Genomic DNA, 22,962 nt, shown 5'->3' with positions numbered 1-22,962 from the left:
GATTAGTTATGCTACAATTCAATCAAATTCTTGATTCCAGGTCTTAGTGATTGCTCCAATCCTTTCCAGTAATCTTAATTCTGTAATTCACATATGTCAAAGTTCTCCAGTACTGGATAATTTGGTAGTTAAAGCTGGAGCAAAGCTCTTCCACTGAATCAGAAGGATCCCCCAACACACAAAAATGGACCTGGAGTTTAAAACATAAGCACCAGAAAGCAACTTAGACTGTCTATATTAAAGCAGATCTGTGGTCCCTTTGCAAGCCTTCTTCTATTAGCATTCTCTCCCCTTTACTAATAATGGATGAAAAAATGTATTTGAAGGTCCTGTCTACTAATTTTAGGGTACACAAACACAATAAATTACCTATTTTTTTGGTAAAAATATAAAAGATGAGGTTGTGCAAAGTAAACAGATTCACAACATGTCAAAAATTAAGATTAAGTGCAACCATGAAATGATGACAAACTTCATTACCCTATACTTTCCATAGTCAATGTGTTCCTTCAGGTTCTTCTGCAGCCAAACCAGCTGGGGAACTAACAATAGGACCTGGAAGCCTCCTAGGTCAGTAGAAGGAATGGCAGGACTGCCTTTCCTCTACCTGGTGGCACCCACTATGGCAGTCCCAGTGGTGGAGAGGGTTACATAGTTTGGAGGTGTGTAGAAACAATTTGGCAGCTGCACATCTACCGGATTGCTTCCATCTGACAGTCAGCTTGTCAGATCGGATATACACACACTTCTGGTGGCTGCAGTCATTGGGAGGGTGTGTAAACCCTTCGCCCCCACCTACAGCCACCTCCGTACGACATACGCTGGCAGTGGCGATGGAAGGGTTAAAGCAAGCAATCAGAAAGTAGGGAGGCAGATCAGTCCTCCAGACAGTGGATCCAGGCAGTTTGGATCAGCCCATGATGTGTGTAAGAGTAACTCAAGCCGGTTAGTTTACCACGTTCTTCTGCGTCAATCCCTAGGGTGTAGGAATGGCCGCACTGTTTCCTTAATGCACATGTGCTTCTGGTCCTTGTGTAAAAAAGTTACTACAGCTACAGCAGCAAACTTCTGCTGCTAAAGTAACTCGTACACAAAGGGCTGTAAGAGCTGTTCTTAGTGCACAGGCGTGTCCGCACTGTGTGCTTCACAGAGATGAGTGACATTTACTATTGAGTGAAGGGTGAAGAAGTGGCTCAAATATCTAGAACAGAACGGCACTGGATTGGAGGTGACTGGTATCCGCTGAGATGGAGGATTTTATTACCATCTTAAAAGTATCCATTATATGGGAGGAGCAATGGACTAAGGAGATATCGCAAGATCTGGATGTGTGGAGAGGTCATATTAACACGCAGTTTTTACATGCGTAGAAGGTGAGAGTTCTGTGAGCAAGGAGTGGCACTGTTATTAGCATGAAAATTCACATTCACCACGGAATCGCACTCACGGTGTTGGATCATGTGATATTTGGAAACTTATGAAATCAGTTATTGAAAGCACTTTAGTATCTTTATTCACATTATTCATTAATTTATATTTATGGTCTATGTTCCTGGTCATGATCGGAAAGCAAGTAGAGATCAGGAGCTTTCTGTCAGATGCCGATGGTGCGCGCTCTTGGCACAGTTCGGTTTATCTTTAGGTACTCATATATGCAGGCCTCTCTGTGTTAAGGTCCACCCAATGAGAGGCCGCATTTATGCGTATGGCCAGTGGGAAGACGTTATGAGGAATCCATCACTTTGCCTATGAAAGTGACAGGTACCCCCCCCCCCCCCATGCATACCTTTGCAGCGCTTTCAAACTTACTTAACCACTTGCCTACCAGGCACTTTCACCCCCTTCCTGCCCACACCAATTTTCAGCTTCCGCACTTTGAATGACAATTGCGCAGTCATGCAACACTGTACTCACATGAAATTATCATTTTTTGAGACAGATAGAGCTTTCTTTTGGTGGTATTTAATCACCTCTGTTTTTTTTTTACTTTTTGATAAACACACCAAAAGCATCTGAAAATTAAAAAAAATGTTTTCTTCTTAGATTCTGTTATGAATATTTGAAAATGAATAATTTTTCTCCTTCACTTATGTGCACTAATGAGGCTGCAGTGATGGACACTAACAAGCTGCACTGATGGGCACTGGTAGGTGGCACTGATGGGCATTGACAGGCATCACTTGTGGGCATTCACAGACATCACTGATGGGCACTGAAAGGCAGTACTCATATATGGCACTGATAGGTGGCACTGATTGAAACTGTTAGGTGACACTGACGGGCACTGATAGGCGGCACTGAAAGGCAGCTCAGGTGGGCACTGATACGTGGCATTGATGTGCACTTGTAGGCACTAAAAAGTGGCATTGATGGACACTGACAGGTGGCACTGATGATCAGTGTATATGTCACCTCTGAGGACTGCCGATTACCGGCTCTCCTCTCCTCACGAGCTGTCAGCGTGATAGCTCGTGAGGAGAGAAATGCCGATAACCGACATTTCCTTTTTTACATGCGATCAGCTGTAATTGGACACAGCTGATCACATGACAGAGCCAAAGTCATTGGCTCTTTCCGCTGATCCGCTGTGTCCCAGGGACACAGCACATGACCGATTGCCACGCTGCATGCCCCAGAACGAGAGAACCACCTTGCGCCCGTCATTACCTTATATGGCGGGCGGGAGGCTGTTAAAGTAGAACTTTACCCATAACAACTTGATAAAATCGAATGTTCTTTAGCAAGGAACATACATTCCACATTAATAATTATGTTATCAAAAAGAGTGGGTGCTGTAAATTGCATCCAGCAATGTTCCTGTTTCTTCTTGCTGGAGGCTGCCATTTTGCTGAAGCCCAGAGTCCCTAAGCAGCAGTAAATCTTTAGACTGCCAGCAGATTGGCCTCTACATTTTTGACACAATGCCTAAATATAGAGAGCAACTGAGAATGTGCAGAGCAGGGTGAAGCAGTGAACTACTGAATTTTAATGAGTATTGGCACTTATTTTTAATGTCTTACCTGTAAAGGGGGCCAGCCTGAAGTAATCTAGCAGGAATTAATTGTCTGACTAAAGTTTCATTTTAAAGAGAACCAGTCATAATGGCTACTCCCCATCACTGGCCAGTGCTGGAGGCACTACTAAATTCTATAGTGTTCTATGAAGATTTCTAGTTCAACATGAGACAGAGAATAATGGCCTTAAGTTAACAGCTGTAAAGCTTCAAATTCAAATAATTATGGCAGATTGTGTGTTACTAGGCAAGTTCTGGGTGAAAAAAAACAACATCCATAAAAAGCATCTCTCAGCAAACTGTTCAAGATATATTTATAGAGAATTTCTTTACACACATGAATTATCTGACTGCAACAGGGAAGTTTCTGGGGAAATACAAAGGGCTCCGTGCACGCAGTCACATATCCTATACTAGTCACATGCCTAGCTTCTGCTGTCTTAACTCTTCCCCACATACCTTTATACATCCAGAAGACTCGAATCTGTATACTTGCCTTGCTGCCCCGTTTTAAATGAGCATGAATGAAATTGCCCTCCTTCCTCTAGTGAGGAAGAAAAAATGCTTGTGCTTTGAGAAAAGCCATCCTAGTATAGGAGGTTTCAGAGAACCTGCCGTGCTGGGCCAGTAGAACTAGTTATGCAAGTAAGACAGGATTTCATGTTTGAATAATGTATGTCACACATTAATAATCCCCTACACCCTGTTTCCTTAAATCAATGCCAGTGCAGAATAATGCATGACATGGCATTCTAAGGTAAATAAGAAAGTAGGGATTTCAAAAGCCAACAGCTGGAACAGTCTTCGGGCCCATTCACACCAGAAACTGCAAGTAATTGCATGTTTTTTCCTTGCATCTATGCATGCATTTGGATGCGCCTTTTACAGACAGTTGATGCGTGTTATTCTATCTGCATGTGAGGTCACTTCTTTCTTTGGGCTTCTATGTGCACTCTGATGCGTTGCAGTGCGTCTCATGCATTTTTGCAGTACAGAAAAATGCAGCATGCTTACCTTTCCGCACTGCATTGCGCTGTACTGCAATGGTGTGAACTATGCCCATAGGGTAGCCTGGATTTTGGACTGTTTATGCAGTCGGAGTGCAGTCCAAAATGCAGCCAACTGTATTCCACGGCATTCACTGTGAAAGGGCCCATAGAGTGAAAAATGTATAGCCTAAAACCAAAGTAGTAATTTACAGCAATCTGGCTTCAGATTACCCAACTATAATCAGAAAATATAATTCCGTTTAGTTACTGTGCTATTGCACTTGGTCATTCATTTGATAAAGGAGTCTGTAAATTCCATATGAAAGGGTAGGGGTTCTTATGGGACATCTGAATGAACCTAACAATCAAAATGAGTCTTTCAAGAAACAGGCACACTTTGCTAAAGTGATATAAATTTTTCTTTTGTTTAAAATAAACTGTCATACTTACCTGCTCTTTGCAGTGGTTAAAAACCAGTGGTAAAAACGCTTCCCAAATGCCTCTCTGCTGCCTGCACACAACGCTAGTGTGAATGTAGCATAAGAGAGACTTATTTCCTGATGGCCGGCATATGCCACAGCTGTGGAGTTGCCTGAATGGACCAGTCCAGAGCTGAAGGGAAAACTGGATTGGCTGAAGTTAAAAAGTTTGTTTGAAAGCTGAGAGTTACGCAGTCTACAATGGCCCCTGTACTGAGAGAGTGCCGAAAACTTCCTCCCAGCCTTGCAGGATGTTTCAGAACAAAGCAAGAATGATTCTCTGACTCTGCTCCAGACTTGCTCCTTTCATCCCACATGGACAACCTGGTGTTGGCAAGCCAGAAGTGGTGAAACACATCAAGGAAGGTTGGATTCTGGGTGAACACTTTAAGGTACGCAGTCTTTTTTGACAAATTTCCATGGCTTTGGACCTTGAAAGCATTCTTCAGTAACAGACCAGAACTTGGGCTGAAAAGCAAGGCTCAGTAGAGCTGAAGCAGTGAGAGTGCATGCCAGCTGGGAAACAATTGCACTCTATGACTAGTGAGATTGGTAAAGATCAATCCAATATAACCCATTTGTCTAAAAGTATTGTATGTCAAGAGAAAAATCCAACAAGCTGGCAGTAAAGCCCCGTACACATAGGCCGAATATCGGCCAGTACAATAGTACACCCACCTGTCCAACAGAACTAGGCCATCTGTTGTTGAACGGGCATACTGGAAAACCAGTATCTGATCTGCATCCAATCAGTGCTGGCAGCCAATGGCTGCCATTGCTGACCGGTGTGTTCTGGCGGGTGGGCAGTCCTCCTGTCAGAACACAATAGCTCAGCAGGGAGATCGCTGTACTAACATCAGATAGGTAGTACTGCGTACTCCTCCCAAGCTCTTCTGTTCTTTCATTCAGCTGCTAGGTTGAACAAAAAAAAAAAAACTGGATGGTGTGTACCCAGCTTAAATAATCAGGTTTCCATAGGTATCTGTATGATCCTTAGACCCTTGATTTATTGTGGCAGATGAGCAACTATTAATTGACCTATTGTTCCAGGAGAAGAATGTAACTCAATAAACTGTATTTGCACTAAACACAATGCAACCAAACTTTATCAAACAAAAACACAGGATCTAAACTACAAGAAGAATCCTCAGATTGTACCACTTATCAAATAACCTCTTGTTGGATTAACAAAAAGAGAACAGCAAGGCTTAATAGGATCGTGTGTCTTAAGCCTTTATCTCAACTGAGAAAGTCAACAAACTACAAAGACATAACAAGGTCATCATCTTGAAATAGTGGAAGAATATTTCCACACTGGTCCCAAGGCTACATGCACACTGGGTCTATAATAACACCAATTCCCTTGGCAGAAAAAAAAAAAAAAAAAAGTACAATGTTTAGTGTTTTTTTTTTTCTTCCAGAAAACTCCAATCAAAAATTCTGCTGAACACTGAGCTTAAATGTATAAACATCCCAGTGTGCATGGACACATAGAACACTGAGCTGCTTCTACAGGCAAAACTGTAATAGCAAATTGCAGAAACTTTAAATGAGCGTTTTTTTTCTGCCAGGGGAACTAGTTTGTGTGTATTAGGCATTAGGGTCCATGCACAGTGGGATTAAAAAAAACAGAGAAAATCAGATACAAAACCTTTTGAAGTGATTGAAGCTATCATCCAATCCGATATTCTGATTGTTAGGACAACAACCGATCACAACAGTTCATGTGAAATTGACCAAAGGGACAAGCATGAAAACGATTTTCGTATAACAGAATGATTTTCGTTTAACTAGTACAGTATTCATCTGTAAAAAAACAAAAAATCGACTAACCAAGACCATGCATGCTCAGAAACAAAAGAATACATTACATCATTTCTGAAGTTGTAATCTGTCTTATGAGAATTTTCATAACATCTTCATTTTCGATATGTTGAGGGCAGCAAAGTGGCTTAATGGTTAGCAGTTCCACCTGGCAGTACTAGGTTTGCTGGTTTGAATCCCAACCACGGCACCACCTGTGCTTGCGTGGGTTTCCTCCGAGTACTCCCACAATCCAAAGACGTGCTGGTAGGTTAATTGGCTTCTGTCTAAATTGGCCCTAATATGTATGAATGTGAGATAGGGACCTTAGATTGTATGCCCCTTGAGGGTTAGGGACTGATGTGATTGTACAATATATGTATAAAAAGTGCTGTGTAAATTAAAGGCGCTATATCAGTACTTGTAATATTAATAGGAGACTAGCATTCAAAAAAAAAATATGGGCGATCATTTGTCTGATATTCTCATCGTGTACAGGGCTTAAACTCTTAGGGCTCATGTACACTGCAGCTGAGAAACTCACATTTAGGAGCTGTTCAGCACTTTTTTCAGCAGCCCCTGAACTCACCCTAATGTTTTCCTATGTGTCCATGTACACAGAGTCGTTTACAGGCATTTGAGTTTACATTCGTTTTTTGAACGCCGAAAACTTGCGTTCAGTAGTCGATTTTATCAGCGTTTCAAACGCAAAATGCTTGTAAACATGGAAAATCACGTTTATAATCGTTTGAATTTTTTTTTTTTAATGCTTACAGTTCCCAATGCTGTCCAGAGCTTTATTTCATCATGAAAAATGCATGCAAAGCGTTTTCAAGGTACTCAAATGGACAAAACATTGAACACAGGATGTTCCTACCAAGCTTGTGACACATTGTAATGACCAATTCACACCTCAGACCTCTCTCACCCTTGGAAACAAAAGAAATGTTAATGACCATTCACACCTCAAATTCCTCATGCAGACCCCCTGCCAGGTGGCCTTAATGACTCACTCCACCAGACACCTTTCTCACCCTTGGAAACAAAAGAAATGTTAAATGAGCAACTCACACCTAAGCTAATCTCAACACATACTGCTCTCTCTGCTTCTACTCTATTAACTATTTCAGACTGTTTCAGAGAAATACACAATTTACCACTTTTCAGTGCATTCTGGGCATTTGGAAGGTTCTCCTGTGCTTATCTTTAAAAAACGCCTCTAAATGCAAACGCGTATAAACACGTTATGCAAACGCAGCTAAACAGACGGTGATGAACACTGGGACAGGAGAATACTGTCCTTTCTGTAGGAACCAAGGATGTCTAGGTAGCCATACTTACTATTTGCTGTGTGTTGACTGTTGGAGGTATTTATTTATTTTTTATTAAAAATGCATTATTTGTATAGCAGCAACATATTTGCAGAGATTCAGAGAGTATTTACATAAGCAAAAGACCGTCCCTATACCATTGTTACATCTGCTGTTACTTCATTCATCCCTCTTTAGGTATTCGTATAGCCTGATTTTCTCTCCCAGTGCCTGTGATGCTTCTTGGTGTATTGTTTTTTAGCCAAGTCTCCGATACACATTCAGCTATTGTGATTTGACCATCAGAAGAAAGATAAAATCCAGAACACGTTGTTGTTGGGTTTTTGCTTTTCTCCCAGTGTGCATGGAGCCTAAGGCCCCATGGACACGGGACACTTCTGAACGATGGAAACTGCCTGCTGGAAAACATAGGTTAGAAACCGTCTGTTTAGCTGCATTTGCATAACGTGTTTATACGCGTTTGCATTTAGAGGCGTTTTTTAAAGATAAGCACAGGAGAACCTTCCAAATGCCCAGAATGCACTGAAAAGTGGTAAATTGTGTATTTCTCTGAAACAGTCTGAAATAGTTAATAGAGTAGAAGCAGAGAGAGCAGTATGTGTTGAGATTAGCTTAGGTGTGAGTTGCTCATTAACATTTCTTTTCTTTTTTTCTAATTTAAATTTTGACAGCAGGTGGGGGGAGAAGATCCCCTGCTAGCTGTCAAAGCAGGGGAACGGGGACCGGTCTATTCATAAAATGTTACATTACACCCTGAATATGGGTGTAACATGTTGTGAAAGGTGAGCTTATCCTTTAAAGCCAAACCTTGGGAAATGGCTCAGGCTGCATTACTCTCCTGATACACCAAGAAGCATCACAGGCACTGGGAGAGAAAATGAGGCTATACGAATACCTAAAGAGGGATGAATGAAGTAACAGCAGATGTAACAATGGTATAGGGACGGTCTTTTGCTTATGTAAATACTCTCTGAATCTCTGCAAATATGTTGCTGCTATACAAATAATGCATTTTTAATAAAAAATAAATACCTCCAACAGTCAACACAAAGCAAATAGTAAGTATGGCTACCTAGACATCCTTAGTTCCTACAGAAAGGACAGTATTCTCCCCACATTCAGTGTTCATCACCAAAGCAGCTTATGTAAAATATACTTAACCGTGTCACCTCCTCCCATGCACGCCTCCAGGAATTCTCCCGAGCTTCTCCCATCCTATGGAATTCCCTACCCCAATCTGTGCAGCTGTCTCCTAATCTATCCACCTTTAGATGATCCCTGAAAACCTCTCTCTTTAAAAAGGAGCCTATCCTGCTTCTACCTAGTAAACAGCCATTTATTTCTTTCATTGGCTCATCCCCCCACAGCTATTACCTTTTGTATCACTCAACCCTTCCTCCTAGATGATTGTAAGCTCTAACGAGCAGGGCCCTCTGTTTCCTCTTGTACCAGATTGTATTGTAACTGTAATGTCTACCTTCATTTTGTAAAGTGCTGCACAAACTGTTGGCACTATATAAATCCTGTATAATAAAAATAATTTCTAAATATGCTGTCTGCTGTTATGGGGTGACATTAGCCATTATGAATCCAATAATATACTATGTTGCTTGGTGCTTTGTCAGACTGACTGCATTGATCAGAAATCATACCGCTAGGCACATATCGGCTACTAGGAAGGTTACAAAGCTATAGGTATGTTCCAGGGTCTGGACTTCCTGTGTGTGATAAACGTGATGTAGTAACACCTTATTACACGTAACCAACCCAGATAAAGAAACCTTGCACACAGTGCATTGCAACACCAAGATCACATAAAAGTAGCTAAATATAACTATGTCACGTGCACCAGCACTGTCTGCAGAAAGAAAATCTGGTACAAAACTGCAGCCTGCAGCCATTGAAAAGTGATTAACATTTCTCACATTGACGCACAACCAAGGCGGGTCTGACAGCTTCACCACTTTGATCTGTATTAAGTATGTCAGCACTGGATATTGTAAGCGTTTCTTCCCTAATACACTGAATAAGTACTTTGTGCGCCTGAGTCCATCTTTCAAATAATGTTACTGTATTTGAGGTTTTAATTGTCCACAGTGGTAATCCATTTCTTCGTGAACACACACAAAATCCTACACTGAACAGCTATGTACTGTAACATGTTGCCACACTGGGCTTCACAATATGTAGTAACATTATGCTCATGCAGCAACATGATTCTCTCACTCCAGAACCACACGTAAGCATGACAAATACAACCAATTTCCCAAACCAGTCATCAGAACAGAATGCTGTTCTTTGATTACACGGTTTTTACAGTTCCACCAAAAAAAACTGGAAACGTCTCGATGTCTGCCTAACGTTAAGTTCACACTAGCTTTGTCACAGGAGTTAGACGGGCGTTTGGGAAGCATTTTTAATGCTTCCCAAACACCTATGAAAATTCTACACATGGCAGCACACAGCGCTGTTCACACTGAAGCTCTAGCGTTGTGTCGCAGCAAAATTGATGCCTCATGTCAAGTCAGGAAGAGTTGAAGCCTCCCATTCAAGTCTATGGTGACACCCCTCAAATGCCTGGCAGGCGTTTGCGGAGCATTAATACCATTGAACTTCATTATAGGCGTTTGTGGTGCAGTGTTAATGCTTGGCAAAAGCCTATCAAATGCCTCAAAAATGCACATAGGGCGTTTTGGGGAGCATTTGAGGAGCATTAAAACCGCTTCCCATACGCCTGTCAAACGCTATACGGGCATTTGGCAAGTGTTAGACATTAGTCAAGTGTGAACAAGCCCTAAGGTTGCTCCAATTCCAAAAAAAATGTCAGCTTCATGAAGCTTAGGCCTAGAAATCCCACTGAAAACAACAGGAGTGAATCCAGAATGGGGCAACATAATAAGGAAAGTGAAGCTCAGACATGAATTTGATGTTAACAGAGAACTTCTAATTAGTAGGTGTCTTCTGACCAGTAGGTCATCTGAAAAAAAAAATTTAATTCCACTAATCAGTACCTCTGGGTATGCAGAGAGGGTTTTTAGCCTTCCTGGCAAAATGGTTCTCTTGAAAGATGAACCCCCCCATCCACTGGCATCAACACACTTTTCTGCTGCTCTGTTACTCAGACAAAGCCACGGTGTAAACCTTGTGTAAGCGAAGGTACCTCCCCTGCTTAACGGTGATCGGGCCTGGCGATTGGTCGCTCAGGCCCAAGCACTGCATCCATGTAGGAAGGTGAGATCCCACATTCCCCTGTACCTTTGAAGCCCTGGGTATTTCCTCGGGCTCCCACAGAGGAATGAAGTGGCAGGGGAATGCAGCCCTTTACAAGACAACCTGTCACTTTGACTTGAATGGGCTAAGTGACATTCCCTAAAATAACTCAAAGACGATGCTGCTTAAAAATGTAAATTTACAAGAAAGCAACAAGTTTTAGAGTTATGAATAACACCCTGGACTATATTTTATGCAATAAAAATTGGAATCTGAAACAGAAAATATATGGGTGCCATTCTGCCTGGGGTCTGAGGACATCTCGTAGCAAAAAAGTAGTAAGGAGCAGAGCTCTGGGTTCCAGGAGAGTAATGCAGCCTGAGCCATTTCCCAAGGTTCGGCTTTAAAGGATAAGCTCACCTTTCACAACATGTTACACCCATATTCAGGGTGTAATGTAACATTTTATGAATAGACCGGTCCCCGTTCCCCTGCTTTGACAGCTAGCAGGGGATCTTCTCCCCCCACTAGCTGTCAAAATTTAAATTAGAAAAAAAAAAGAAAACGCAGCCATGCAGTGCAATGTTCTGTAAATTAGAAACTACAAGTCAAACTACAAGGTCTCAAAGAACTACTACGGTGCTGTGGAGTGCCGTGGCAGTTCACTGACTCTTCCTGTTAGTATATCTAAGTGCCCATACATCCTGTACGGGCAAACAGATAAACTGACAGGTCTGCAGGAGACCTGCATGCCACCAGCAATCTGCTGGTGCAATGGTTTACAGGTACCTGCAAAAAAAAAAATAATAAAGGCACATTTTTTTCTACCTGCAAAAAAAACAAATCATTAGAATTCATTGCAGGTGCAGTTAACCTGCTTCAGCTGCTTTTGCATAGACTTGTATAGGTATAGAAGCAGCACTGAAGTGAATAAACGTTGTTAACAGAGACCCTAAGGGTGATGTTGCACAGGCAGCTTTACCTGCAGAACATTGATAATAAAAAAAGTCTTTGGAAGTATCCTATGCTGAGCTGCACCAGGGAATTAAATCTAATGGGGTGTTATGTAACCCCTGTGACCCAAATTGGGTGAAAATAAGCAACTTTCAAAGAGGTCTCAGCAAAATTTTGCTGGTGTTTGACCCACAGACTAAAAACCTCAGCAACTGATAAACTAAGATATCATGATGAGTCACTCTGAGCAATGTCCCTTAACACCTGCATTTCACTGCTGCGTCACTATCTCTGTGCCTGACAACTGCTGGCAGCTGCTACAGCTTCCACGCTGGCAACTCAGCACCTTCCAGCCAACAATAAAACCTATGTCTGATTGTGCCACCTTTCTGGAGACGGAATCCAAGACAAATATACATTATGATGTATGCATCAAGAAAATGACTACTTTAAAAGTATTCTATTTGCTGTATTAATGCATCTCAAGTTATGCCATAGTATTCACATACCGTTAGAATGGAGCAACACAGACCATTCTCTTTTTGTATCCTTTAACAAATGAGGCCTACAGGAGCAGTGGTATATACAACACATAGATACAACACAAAAGTCTTTGTTTTCCCTTAAATTCAGCACAATAATGTGGGTTTCTGACATTTTACCAGTTTAATAATGGAACTTCAATTTAATATATATATACACATACATACACACACTAATAAATATATATATATACACATACATACATACATACACACACACACACACACACACATATACACACATATCAGAATATCAACCAAAAATTCAGAAAAAGAGAAAGTTATAAATTGAGTTACAGTTCACTGAGTAAAAAAAGGATTTGATCCCCGAGCAAAACATGACTTGGTACTTGGTGGAGAAACCCTTGTTGGCAAGCACAGAGGTAAGACATGTCTTGTAGTTGGTTATCATGTTTGCACACATCTCAGGAGGGATTTTGGTCCACTCTTCTTTACAGAACTTCTCCAATTCCTTAAAGTTTCTTGGCTGTTGCTTGTCAACTCGAAGTTGCAGCTCCCTCCACAAATTTTCTATAGGATTAAGGTCTGGAGTCTGCCTAGGCCACTCCATGACCTTAATGAGCTTCTTCATGAGCCACTCGTTTTTTTCGCCTTGGCAGTATGTTTTGGGTCATTGTCATGCTGGAAGACCCACCCAAGGCCCAGCTTCAGTGTTCTGGCTCAGGGAAGAAGTTTCTCATCCAGGATTTTACAATACATGGCCCCATCCATCCCTCAGTGTGGCAAAGTTGGCTTGTACCTTTAGAAGAAAAACAGCCCCAAAGCATAATGTTTCCACCTCCGTGCGTGACTGTAGGGATGATGTTGTTAGGGACATAGTCAGCATTTATTCTTCCACCAAACACGGTGAGTCAAGTTAATGCCAAAGCACTGAATTTGGTCTCATATGACCACAGCACTTTCTCTCAATCCTCCTCTGAATCGTTTAGATGTTCATTGGCAAACTCCAGATGGGCCTGTACATGTGCCTTCTTAAGGGGGAAGAACCTTGCGAGTGCTGCAGGATTTCAATCCATGGCGGCGTATTGTTACCAATGGTTTGTTTCTTGACTGTGGTCCCAACTGCCTTGATATCATTCACAAGCTGTTCTCGTGTAGTTCTGGGCTGATCCCTCACTTTTCTCATGATCATCCTTACCCCGTGAGGCATGGAGCTCCAGACCAAGGGCGATTGATGGAATTTTTGTATTTCTTTCATTTGCGCATAATCACTCCAGCAGTTGTCTCCTTCTCACCGAGCTTCTTGCTGATGGTCTTGTAGCCCACTGCAGCCTTGCACAGGTCTACAATCTTGTGCATGTGATGTCCTTTGACAGCTCTTTGGCCTTGCCCATGATGGGGAGGTTTGAATGGAAGAAAGATTATGTGGACAGGTGTCTTTCATACACATAACACGGTGTCATTTGGATCACCTTCTTAAATTGACAGGATTAATCTGTGTACCACATGAGCATACAGCCAGTCTGCCGGAGCCAGAATTATTGTTGGTTGGTAGGGAATCAAATACTTATTTTACTCACTGAACTACAACTCAATTTATAACATTTGTATCATGTGTTTTTTCTGGATTTTTTTTAACAGTTGAGGTAGATGGGCTGAGCTTCATCGAAACATTGATGATAAAAACACTGCTGTTTTTGATCTTCCTCCTCTGCAAGACCCATGAGAGCCTCTAAATAAGTTTTGGAGGTATATAATTTTGGCGTTGCTTGTATAAAATCTTAAGTGTTCCTTTCTTACCCTTGTTTCACACCTGTGCGTTTTGTTAGTGAGTTTTACAGAACGCACAGTCCATTTAACATAGTATCCTATGGATCTAGTTCACAACTGTGCATTTTGAGCCGGTGCATTTTGTGGTAAGGGTCAGGGACATTTTCCATAGCAGATTGGGTTTTGTGTGTAATAGACTTCAATAGACCCGCACCAAAAACTCAAGTGTTGTGGCTTTTATGCGTTTTGCTTTGTTTTGTTTTTTTTTTTGCTAATAGGAAAGTATGACAATTCTGTTCATGTAGTGCGGCTTTACACTTTCTGGCACTCAAATAACATCACAGTCACATCAAAGTAGTGCAGGAACCTTTATGTGTCCAAAGCCGCATGTTAGGGTTAGAGTTAAATGTTAGGCACATTGGATCTAGTCCTAATAGTTACCTCTAAGCCTAACTATATATATTACATACCTGGCTGATCAACCTGGAAGCTGAACTCAGACACAAATACTCGCGTGATCTTGCTTATGGGTTCCGTACCATAAGGCTGCTCTCCTGCATTGTGAATACAGGAGGTCAGTTACTCAGCATGGGCGCTATTAAGTGAATGCTTTGCATTTTCTGAACAAATGCAAAGCGTTGTCTGATTGAATGAGGTGGAGATGTGACGTCGTTCAAATCAGAGAATGCTTACAATTCTCTGTATGGCGCCTGTGCTGAGTAACTGACCTCCTGTATTTGCTCATGTTTGGACACAAGTCTGAACTCATTTGCACTATCCCGTCAGGAAGCCAATCATAGGTAGCGGAGGCACTCCCTGCCCCACAGCTACATATATGCCTATGATTGGCTGTTTTGATAGCCTCCTGGCGGGATAGCTCAAGTGGGTTTGGATGATCTGGCATGAGCTCAGGTGTGTTTGGACATTTGTCTGAATACACCTGATCTTATCATTGGTAATAATCAAATGTAGAAAAATACCAGTGATCACACATGTATGAATGGGCTCCTAGTTTTTTTCTCTTTTTATTACTTTATTGAAGTGTCCTAAAATAGCACTTCATCTAACACTCTGCACTGCGGTGTGTTGTGTTATACTGTGGTGAGATGTGATGTGCCGTGTAAAATCAGAACACCGCATTAGGGCTCATTTATACTTCCTTCAACACACATTAAAGAGCCTACCGCTTGAACATGCTTTTTTTATGCTTTAATGAAGCTTGGCAAATGCCGTGTGTTGATTTTCATTTTGTTTTAAAGGGGCCCAGTAGAGCCCCAGCTCAGCAGATCCCTTACACCACATGACATTTCTAGTTTCTCCTGATCCGGTCCCCCAGCTCTGCTGATCCTCTGCCAGTTAGTCCTCTCTCTCTTCAGCCCCAGCTCTCCTTCCACTATAGTGTTCCCATGTTACACACCTATGCCACATCCTAGTTGCTCCGCTCCAATCCAGAGCCCACTCACCTTCCTGCTGCTCCACACTGCACCAGACACTTCCAGAAACTATACACATGGAACGGATGTGCCTGCTGATGAAGTCTTTCTGGTTGGCTTGTTGGTTACCCAGTGCATCCTGGGATATCGCATACCTGCAATACCTCCAAAACAAAGCAAAGCTAACTTTAAATAAAAGGCACTCAAAAACTGCAGGAGCTGTTAGCAAGCTGTCAGACTTCTATGGAGGCTTTAGAGACACTTTGAGGCACCAAGAAAGTGACATGGGGGTATTATTTTTGAAGCAAAGGCAATGTGTAAACAGGAGCGTAAGCTAACCATTTCAGTGACAGGGGCATTGATTGATTTAGAGACCTTTGAAAAAGCATGTCCAATGCCACATTTTGAAGCTGGTGTAAATGAGGTCTTGTGATGTGAACAGAACGTGTAGCACACCATCAGTTTAATTGTGAATGAGCCCTCCAGGAGCTGGCCTGGGAAGTCTTGTCCTGTCATCCACCCTAATGGTGCCAAGGCAATCCAGACTCCAGAATGTGATGGCAGGGAGCACAGAAGAGGAGGGGAGGGAGCTGTGCCATGGACAGGACTGGGCTCAGTGTGAATCGATTGAGCTGCCCCGATGATCCCAGTGCTGTACCCGGGGCCGCTCTTATCCGCCTCCCCCCATACATAATACAGGGCCGGGGGAGGTAGATCAAAGATCCGGGGACTCCGCCACTCGGGTGATCCCACATATGACCGAGCACAGTCATCAGCGGATCGCCATTTTTACACCAAGGCAACATAAGCGATCAGCCTGTGATCACAGAGAACAGCCTCCATACCGCCGATCATACCTCTCTTATGGAGCTCCCGCAGTGGTATGTCATCACCACCCCCATCGTAAGGGAGGTAGGGGTCCGCCGCCTCTTCCATGGAGGATCCCTTCGCACAGACGAGTCGGGGATCGGTGGGAAGATCACGGCTCAGTACCAGAGACTGCCATGTCCGATCACTGCTGCCTCCTTGCAGCGACACTTCGTGACGTCATCCCAGGCGAAGAATCAGAACCGTGAACTCAACACTGCAGACTAGCGGAGACCGAGGGAATCACCTCCACACTGTATCAGTACACCTCTCAGAGCCTGGCATCACACTGTCCCTGCGAAGGCTGGAATGTACTTGGTGTATCTAGCTGTGTAATTTGCAGCAGTGCTGGGACAAGGTCACCCAACACCCTGGGCCAAAATATTCCCCCGTTCATGATGTGCAAGCTTAAGGGGTGCGCAAACAGCACCTCCTCCCGGCTCTCCCCTTGTTGCTCCCAGCACTGGGCTGACAGGAGTAGTGATGCTGCTGTCACTCCTGTCAGCCGTGTCACAGAAGGAACTCGGCACAAGGTGCACCATTCCTGCAATAAACCACTACGCCCAGGGTAGCCCACCCTTCCTCCCAGCCCCGATCTGCAGTGCCTGATGTACACATTTCTTTACATAATAAGCAGGGAGACCTGTCCACAGACATAACAAGGATAGCACCGTCTCAGCAGGACTCTTAAGCCCTAGTTCACTACTGATGTGGTGTGGGAAACGCAGCAATTCCTGTGCATTTCCTGCACTACAAAGCAGTTGCACTTTGTTCTGCGATTTGCTGAAGGTGTCAGTGGAAAGGTAATGACACCCTAAAGCAGGTCGTAAATGCAATGCTTTTGCCTGGACCAGATCACAATGGTTATAAACACACCTGTGATCCAGTTCCAGTGCAAATTTTACAAAAAAACTGCCTGCACCTTTTTGATGCAGATGCTGTGCAACTTGAGTCCTTAAAGTGTTACTAAACCCAGGACCCTGCATTCACTATATCTGGTCTCCCACACAGGGGTGGACTGACCATTTGGAAACTCGGGTGCTGCCCGAGGGCCCGGGGTCAGTAGGGGGGCCCATGAGATGCCCCTGGTACATTTTTCATAGGCTTTGAGTTTGGGCAAGGACACAGGGGCCCCATGATCCCCTATTGCCAGGGGGCCCCATGAGTTGTCAGTCCGCCCCTGCTCCCACAATACACACCACATGGAAAAGTAATTATTTTAGTAAATATAAACTGCTAAATACCTTTTCTCATCAGCAGTTAGAGAAGTCTTGTGACTTCAGCAAAGCACTGGTTATAGCTTGTAGGAGTTTTCTTTCTGCTCTAGGAGGATGCAGAACCCCTGATCTCTGTCTGGACAGGGCTCATTGACCCTGTGCTGATCACATGCACTCTCCCAAGGAAAAAAAAAAACCTCTCTAGCAATACACACTAAACTGAACATGTGCAGAAGGGCCATGGGTTCAGTTCTGTCTTATCAGGAGATAAGATTTGGGCATTTGAACAAGAGGAGGACCAGTGAAGACAGGATCAAATGGCCTTTTTACACAATACAGAGGATTAACCCCTTAGGTTCCACAGTGAGTATAACAAGCATGCTTTACTGCACATACAGACTGATTTTACTGTTGGTGGTTTAGTAACACTTTAAAATGGATGCACTCAAATCACACTGCGCAGAATAGCATGTGATTTGCACAAGAATGCTGTGCAATTCACATGTGGTTCACAGTGCGAACTGAAGCTGATCCTTCCCTTTCTCCATACAGGAGACTCAAGCTGGACAATCTCCATCAGTAAAATTCAGCACAGAGTATAGTGAAGAAGGTTCCAAACCTGCCTGTGTCCCCATAGATATGTGTAGGGGATTATTCACACTGCAATGTTTGGGCTGCACAAGTCAATGCAGTTCCAACGCATGGGCAGGGCAAAAAGCCTCAGTCTCTACTGTGTCAGTTCACAATGAGTCGTGACACTGCGGTATTTGTTGTGTCAAAAGAAAGTCATGTTACTGTTATCAGAAAAGTAGCAAAAAAATAAAAACTCTGCAAAGTGCATAAAAACACAATCGCAGGACACACACAACTGCACCGCAAACTGTCAGCAAATGTCAGACATGTGCTGGCGTGTATTTTGCTGTGTGAACCTATCCTTAGGGTCTTGTCACATCCGGTTGTTGCATTTAATCGCAGCAGATGATGTGCTGTGGGATGCCTGCAGTGCCAATGCAACAATATCACAGCATATCGCACTATTCATTTTTTTAACTACTTCAATACTGGACACTTTCACCCCCTTCCTGTCCAGACCAATTTTCAGCTTTCTGTGCTCTCACACTTTGAAAGACTTACTCAGTCACACCTTACCCAAATACAGTTTTTTAATCTTTTTTTTTTTTTTAGACAGATCGAGATCTCTTTGGTAGCATTTATTCACTATTGTTTTATTTTTTATTTTTTTGCTATATAAGTAAAAAATACCATGCATTTTCGACACAAAACAGAGTTTTTCAAATCCTGCTAAATTTCCTTAGGAAAAATAACCCAAGTCATTGTAAAAGTTATAGAGTCTAAAAACTATGGTATTTACATTTAAAAATCATTTTTGATTTACTGGCTGCCTATCTCATTTCATGAAGCCCTAAAATGCCAGGGCAGAACAAATATCCCCAAACACCCCTTTTTGGAAAGCAGACAGCCCAACGTATTTAGTATAATGCATGATGAGTTTTTGGAAGCTGTATTTTTTGTCACAATTTTTTAGAAAATGAAGAAATTAAATTTTTTTTTTTTCAGAAAGTTGTCATTTTTAACAAGTTATTTCTAACACACAGCATAGGCACACTTATAATTACACCTCAAAACATATTCTGTTATGTCTCCTGAGTATGGGGATACCATGTATGTGAGACTTTTTCACAGCCTAGAGTCTTAGAAGAGACCAAAATTAAAAGGAGCACCTTTAGCTTTCCAGGAGCATAAATTACACACACGTTGCGCATCTAATTTCCTGACTACCAATCACGTTTGGAGGCCCTGGGGAGCCAGGACAGTGGAAACACCAATAAAACGACCCCATTTTGGAAAGCAAAAACACTCCAAGGTATTTTCTGACAGGCATAGTGAGTCTTTTGAAAATGTCTTTTTTTGCCAAAAGTTTTTGGAAAATTCAGGAAAGAAAATGAAAATGGATTTTCAGAAAGTTCTCAATTAAAATATTTCTAACACACATCATGGGCACTCTTATAATTGCATACATCTATTTTCCTGACTACCTTTCACATTTTTGGAGGCCCTGGAGCACCAGGACAGTACAACCACCCACAAAATGAATGCTTTTTGGAAAGCAAACACCCTGAGGTATTTTTAGGAGGCATAATGAATCTTTTGAAGACTTCACTTTTTTCCCGGAGTATAATGCGTTTTATGCATTTCAATGACAATACACTCCTCGGGGTGACCCTGAATTGGCTCCACAAAATTCTTCCCCTCATAAATCACCTTAACCAAAAATTTGCAGATGTCTATACTCCCCAGCAAAACATCTGTGTTGATGAGTCCTTCATTAACTTTTCTGGCCGCCTTGCATTCAAACAATTTCTCCCCAGCAAGCGTTCCAGATATGGGGTCAAGATGTATACAGTAACACATGTGAGAGGGCAGCAGGCTATATTTATCTATTTCAGGTACTTATATAGCGCCGTCAATTTACGCAGCGCTTTACATATATATATTGTACATTCACATCAATCCCTAACCCTCAAGGGGTATACAATCTAAGGTCTCTAACTCACATTCATACAATCTAAGGTCCCTAACTCACATTCATACATACACATACTAGGGCCAATTTAGACAGGAGCCAATGAACTTACCAGCATGTCTTTGGAGTGTGGGAGGAAACCGGAGTACCCAGAGGAAACCCACGCAGGCACAGGGAGAACATGCAAACTCCAGGCAGGTGGTGCCGTGGTTGGGATACTATACATATAAGTTTCGGATTTACGAGGGAAAAGACAGTCACCTTGAGCCCCCCGGATGCCCAGACTACATGGGGAGCAGTGGCAAGATAGTTTGGGACTTGTCATCCTTTTTCCATATGGGGTACCACTTGGACAATGTTTATTCAAGCGTGCCACTATTTAGACATTTGTACAATCTTGGAATTGGCGCATGTGGCACCGAGCGACCTAATCGCCAGGGTTCCCCCCAACGGCTTTTAAATACCCATCTTAGAAAGGGGGGAAAAGCCTGCTTGAGAAATGAGGAATTGCTCGCAGTGAAGTGGAAGGACAAACGGGATGTTTTTGTCTTGACTTTCACTCACGCAGACACAACCATCCAAATTGCCACGGTAGCTGGTGTTGTTGAGAAGCCCCTCTGTGTCCACAACTATAACCTTAACATGGGAGGGGAGGACTTAAACAACTAGATGATGAAGCCGAACTTAGTTTCCTGAAAAGCCAGACACTGGTACAAAAAAGTGTCTATTTCAATTGGATCTATATAATGCTTTTGTGCTTTACAAAGCAACTGGACAAAGTGGATCCTTCCTAAAATTCTAGGAAGAGTTCATCACGGCCCTTTTGTATCCAGAAGGTGCTGTAGCCCAAACCCTCAACACAGATGCAGTTAGCCGGCTGCACGAGAGACATTTTCCCCAATGCCATTCCTGGTACCCCAACCCAAAGGACACCCCAAAAAAGATGCATCTGTAGCAGACATGGAATTAGGTGTGACACCCGCTTTTTTGGTCCTGTTTTGGCCAACTTGGTCTCTGCCTCAAGGACTGCTTCCGTCGCTACCACACACTAGTGGAGTATTAGTATAGGGTACAGCATGGCACAGTTCAGGGCACATATTTGCACAGGGTCTTGAAAGATGTTAGGTAGTCAGGGAAACTGGCTATCGCATTTTGAGAGACCCTACAATATAGTTTAAGTTCAAGTTAAAAAAAAAAAGTAAAAAGAAAACCATAAAAAATAGGAAGTACAAGTACAAAAAAAAAAAAAAAAAATTTTTAAAACCAAAAATAGTTTATTTTTTTTGTTGTCGTTGTTACTGCTCTACTGTTATGATTTTATGGTTTTCTTTGCAAGAATGCCATTCAGCTGCAACACCGACCTTGTTTATTCTGACAGCAACAGGCACTTGCTCTCAGAATATACAAAAGTCAGTGTGTGCAGCGCTGTTGGATGAGATTTTTCATCCACAGTTAAAAAAAGAGCATATATGCCAAAGCATAAGGCCTAAAGTAGCCAGTGGGTGGATGGCTCTAATGCTTAGGCATTTATATTGTATAATATTTTTTAGCACATATTTCAATAAAAAAGTTGTTTTATTAACTATTGCTGTTTTCTTTGCAGGAATGCCATTCAGCTGCAGCACCGACTTGTTTATTCTGATAGCAACAGGGTCTTGCTCTCAGAAATTACAAAAGTAGGTGTGTGCAGTACTGTTGGATGAGATTTTATATCCGCAGTTAAAAAAAGAGCATATATGCTGAAGCATGGGGACCTGGGGTGGCCAGTGGGTGGATGGCCCTTATGCTTCGGTATATATTTACAAAAAACATTTTTGCCAGAGATTTCTTCATCCACACTGACCAGCTGAAAGACAAAAAAAGAACATTTCATGTGTGCCCACCATTAGAAGTGGGTGGATGCAGGGCGGTATATTCTAATGGTGGGTATACCACCATAACACTTTTTCTTGCAGAGATTTCTTCTCTTTTTTTCCATTCAGCCCACAGGCTACATAAAAAAAAAAAAAAAAGAACATAGCATATACACCCAACAAGGACCAGCGACGTACTGGTACATCACTGGACTTTGAGTGGTTATACCAGGATGATGCCTGCAAGCTGGTCAAATCAAAATAAAAAAAAAAAACAACAAAAACACCCACGCACGTGCGCAAGCGTTGACCCCGTGCCAGTATGTAAACAGCAGTTTCACCATGCACATAAGGTATCGCTGTGAACGTCAGATCAAGGGCAGTAATTCTAGCACTAGACTTCCTCTGTAAATCTAAAATGGTAACTTGTAAAGGCTTTTAAAGTGTTACCTATGGATATTAAAAATGTATGCAGTTTGTCGCCATTGCACGGGGCATGCACAGTTTTAAAGCATGTCTTGCTTGGTATCAATTTACTCAGCATACCATCATCTTTTGTTTTACCAAATATTTGGCCAATATATTGTGTTTTTGTGCATTATAAGTAAAAAAGTGTATTTTTTTCAAAAGATTTGTGTTTGAAAAATCACTGTGCAAGTACAATGTGACATAAAAAATTACTAGGGTGTCTGCTTTAAAAAAAATATATAATGTTTGGGGGTTCAAAGTAATTTCCTAGCAAAAATACAGATTTTTTTTTCATGTGAACAAAAAGTGTCAGAAAAGGTTTGGTCTTCAGGTAGTTAGAAGAGTGAGTGATGTGTGGCATAAACTTCTAATCCTGGGCATAAAATGCCCCCACCCCACAAAATGACCCCTTTTTGGAAAGTATACACCCCAAACTATTTGCTGAGAGGCATGTTGAGTCAATAGAAGAATTTTTCTGTCCACACAAAATTGTAATTTAAATGATTTATTGCTCACACATGCCATGG

The 22,962-nt window shown here is 42.2% G+C and overlaps 1 protein-coding gene across 4 annotated transcripts in view; it reads right to left on the bottom strand.

The window, feature by feature from the left end:
* CLCN3 (Cl-/H+ antiporter 3) overlaps window positions 1-22,962 on the bottom strand; it is a 132,279-nt gene that overhangs the window by 56,052 nt on the left and 53,265 nt on the right. For 2 of the 4 annotated variants that reach the window (XM_089684024.1, XM_089684027.1), the window contains exon 1: window positions 16,343-16,532. The exons of the other annotated variants lie outside the window; for them this stretch is intronic. In XM_089684024.1, coding sequence (XP_089540150.1) covers window positions 16,343-16,421 — 79 coding nt within the window. In that variant the 5' untranslated portion in view covers window positions 16,422-16,532. Of the gene's footprint in view, window positions 1-16,342; window positions 16,533-22,962 lie in introns of those variants that run through there. 4 annotated transcript variants of the gene reach the window in all.

Source organism: Staurois parvus, unplaced genomic scaffold, assembly GCF_062004578.1.
Source record: "Staurois parvus isolate SC_StPar_1 unplaced genomic scaffold, SC_StPar_1.0 ptg000334l, whole genome shotgun sequence".
Classification (NCBI taxonomy): Eukaryota; Metazoa; Chordata; class Amphibia; order Anura; family Ranidae; genus Staurois; species Staurois parvus.
Note: the sequence above shows the minus strand (reverse complement) of the source record. Positions and strands in the feature narration are given on the sequence as shown.